We start from the raw sequence: 3,539 nt of genomic DNA, 5'->3' as shown, positions 1-3,539 counted from the left end.
TAGAGCAGTCTATCTTTGTTCTCCCAACAGATTGATGAGATTTACAAGCGCGTTATTGGAAGGCCAATATTAAGAACAAGTTGGAAGGCCAATATTAAGAACAAGTCCAATGCTCGCATTCATTTGCATTTCATTTTAAGTCCAAAATGCCACATCAAATCCCAAATATAAGATAGATCCGAACATAAAAGTGTTTAAACTGCAACTTTCAAAAAGGAAAATACTGTCAACTAGGTAGCTAGATCTGATTGGAAAAAAAAAAAAAAAAAGAGTTTAAAAATAACATCAACAACTTATGTTTATGTTGCTTAAATTAAAAGTTGCATAGAACAAAAGCATGATGTCGAGTCTTCTTATACTTCACATAATCCACCCTTCCAAGTTCACACTTCCATGCTGAAGCAATAGGAGTCATCTCCTTTATAGCCGCCTGAGGAAAGAAAAAAACTACTTGAATGTAAAAAGCCAGATTAAGAAAAAACTATTAGAAAACAATATTTATATCATCTGTGTGATTCATAATGCAAACGGGGCAGGTTGAACAGTTCTATCGCAAGAATTAAGGCTCTGTTTAAGGCTTTAAGCACTTTTGACCATGATTTAAAATTTAATTTTGCATATCATCAATATGTATAATTCCAGTTTACATTATCGATTCGCGATTCATACATATTTGCATTATCAATAAACTTTTACCAAATATTCATGTCATAATTCATGTGAAGGAAGGATTGCATATATCTCACGTAATATCACAATCATTCTAATATATATATAAAATAAAAAATGTGTAATCATGTACATAAAATCCTAACAAATACAATTCTGTCTTCTTTAATTAAATTACCTTTAGAATACCAATAATGTTTTTCCATGTGTTGCTTTTAATCTAAAATCCTAGAAAAAGATCGATTTAAAATGTTATAATCTTATTGTATTGACCCAACACTTTATTTTTGTATAATATAAATACATGAAATCCAATTTCATATACAAGTCAACGACAAACAACAAAGCCTTTTCCCAATTTCATGTAATATCACAAAAGAACTAATTCAAGAAAATTCTACAGCATTAGTTAAAAGTGCAGACAGCAAACATGAGGAAGCAGTGAAATATATGCCAGTACACCCTATATAAAATGGCAGTATAACAGATGATTCTTTCCATAAGATAACTAATTTTTCACATATAGAATGGACCCTGGTTCACTTTTCACAATTTTCATACTAATTTTTTAAACATGCCTCATAAGGAAAACTCAGATTTATATTACTCGAGATAGTATTGATATGGCAAACCACAGAGCAGAGGAGAGTTCATACCATTTGCAATACGTGAATTCTTCAACTTGGCATATGCTAGAGCCCCTCGGTAAGACAGATATTTCATTAAGGATATGCTCTTTCTCCTTTTCAAATGAACCAATGTTAGTGTAGATTATAAATGTCTTTAAAACAAGTGCATTTTGCAAGATATAAGCCAAAAATTCACGTTCCTCTAATGAGTCTGGGTATCTTCTAAATTCAAGAATGTTCAAGTGTGACCTAACACAATTAGGTACACTGGCTGGCTGTGTCCAACTGCTAGGTTCAGTACGGGGAGTTTGGTCACCAAAATACTGTACCTGACAACATGGGAAAAAAAATTGTCAAAGGATGCAGGCAATTAATAACAAATAGAAAATGGTGGAATTATGCAAATGTTTATACCCCATTGTTATCAATTTTGAGTACTTGAAGCTTAGGGCAGCAGCAAAGCAGTTTTATTAGGACTCCAGAGTTGAAACTTCTAAAACAAATCCTCAGTTGACGTAAGTAGCTAAATTCTGGGAAGTGTAAATTTGGAGCTTTGACCAAGCACTGTGTGAAAGATAACACAACCGTTTAGAGATTCCAATAAGCAAGTTAGAATGAGTAACGGATTATGAGACACCGACAAGCATATTACCTGGGTGGTAAATCCCCCCAAAGCCAGCTTCTTCGTCTTGGAGAGTGCCTGGAGAAGTTTGGGTACCCAATCAACATGCTCAGCCTTGGGAGCAATATCAATAGAAGCTTCCATCATGTTGGGAAAATCACTGATGACTAAAGTCCTTACACACGATTCTTCAAGGTATATACGGAGGTACTCAAGATTCGGGGCGTCTATTTGAATCTCAGTGATTATGGGATCATCAAAGTCTCTTTCTCTTGCCTCTATTAATCTTAGCCTCTTCAAAGAGGGGGAGAGCAAGTGAATGTTAGGATAAAACGATGCATCAAAAATGAAGTAAAGATATTCAAGAGCAGGGCAGGCAGATATGAGGTTGAGGTCAACAGGTACGTCTGGGCCCAGTGATAAATTCTTGAGTAGAGGCAAATGAACCGAAGATATATTATTCAAAACAAGATTAGCCACCAGGGTGAGAGAAACAAGCGAAGCACATGTGAATATTTCATCAACATAGTTGCTACTAACATCACCATACAAAAGGAGATGCATTTCTTGAAGGCAAGGCCCCAGAGCAGCTCGCACCCACCTTCCGACGGCATTGCCGCTATCTAAGTGTGCCCCACAAATGAGGCGGAGCTTTCGGATGTCGGAAAACCTGCGCTGGGATAGAACTGTGTCCACAAAAGACACGAATCTCTCATTGTTCCCAATGCGTTGGGTATCAAAATCAAAGGCTTGGAGATCCTTCCAGAGGTGGCGCCACCGGCGAGACAAGAAGCTGGTGCCCACGGCATCTATGGTTGGGAGGAATGAGACGATGTGGCACAACAACGAGTTTGGTAGGCTGCTGATGATGTCTGTGCCCATGCTTCTTTTTTATGCTGTACATGTTTCAGCCATTTGAGTGGGTCAAACAAAATGTCAATCATATGCAAAGAGTCAGATAAGTCAATGGCTATGTCCATAAAAGAACAAAAACAAAAACTTCTGCTTCAGACCCTAGCTATGAAATGGAAAAAAAAAATGATTTTCTTCTGTTGTCACTTTTTTAGGGTTTATAATTATACCAGAGTGAGTGAGGTTGATATAGGCATATAGACATAGACACCAATTTCGGTATAAATAACATTTTTTTTTTCATGTTAGTTAATGATATTACAGCAAATCGAAATACGGGGAGAAAGTAAAACACTCATCGTTTGAAGGGTAAAATCGGGAGATGAACAGAAATGCAAGAAAGACTGAGAATCAAGAAAGGAGATAAATAACCCTAAAAGTAAAATCAAAATTTACAGAGGATGTTACAGCCTATTTTAAACGTTCAAACTTGTCTATATTAGTGTATGAGTGAAGAGTAACGATAAAAAATTAGGGAAAATGTAAGAACAACGAGAATGCGTAATAACTACTAAGCCAACATTATTTGGGTTAAAAGAAAACAAAAAATGCATGGCATTGGGGATGGTAAGTAGTACCAGGATTTTCACCTTGATGGCTAGGGCTTCGTCGTACTGTGTGGAGGAGAGGAGTCAACCGGGGCTGTCAATTAAAAAATGGGTTCATTGAGGGAGAACAAAAGATAGCGAAGAAGGAAGGATAAGGTG

The 3,539-nt window shown here is 36.5% G+C and overlaps 2 protein-coding genes across 4 annotated transcripts in view; both read right to left on the bottom strand.

Annotated features, from left to right (window-relative positions):
* Positions 95 to 3,539, bottom strand: part of LOC107618892 (FBD-associated F-box protein At4g10400) — a 23,051-nt gene continuing 19,606 nt past the window's right edge. Inside the window, exon 5 of the mRNA XM_021112161.1 lies at positions 95 to 418. Coding sequence (XP_020967820.1) covers positions 412 to 418 — 7 coding nt within the window. The 3' untranslated portion in view covers positions 95 to 411. The remainder of the gene's footprint in view (positions 419 to 3,539) is intronic.
* Positions 160 to 3,499, bottom strand: LOC107619376 (F-box/FBD/LRR-repeat protein At4g26340). Of its 3 annotated transcripts, none has more exons than XM_021112163.1 (5): positions 3,411 to 3,499; positions 1,951 to 2,816; positions 1,713 to 1,862; positions 1,326 to 1,621; positions 160 to 430 (listed from the first exon to the last, which is right to left on the bottom strand). In XM_021112163.1, the coding sequence occupies exons 2-5, from the start codon at positions 2,800 to 2,802 to the stop codon at positions 421 to 423; spliced, it is 1,308 nt and encodes a 435-aa protein (XP_020967822.1). In that variant the 5' UTR covers positions 2,803 to 2,816; positions 3,411 to 3,499; the 3' UTR covers positions 160 to 420. The 3 variants fall into 3 exon arrangements, with proteins under 3 accessions (XP_020967822.1, XP_016177135.1, XP_016177136.1); XM_016321649.2 differs by having other exon boundaries at positions 1,326 to 1,627; positions 3,411 to 3,495; XM_016321650.2 differs by having other exon boundaries at positions 1,326 to 1,627; positions 3,423 to 3,441.

Source organism: Arachis ipaensis, chromosome B09, assembly GCF_000816755.2.
Source record: "Arachis ipaensis cultivar K30076 chromosome B09, Araip1.1, whole genome shotgun sequence".
Taxonomy (NCBI): Eukaryota; Viridiplantae; Streptophyta; class Magnoliopsida; order Fabales; family Fabaceae; genus Arachis; species Arachis ipaensis.
This window is presented reverse-complemented; position numbering and strand designations above follow the sequence as displayed.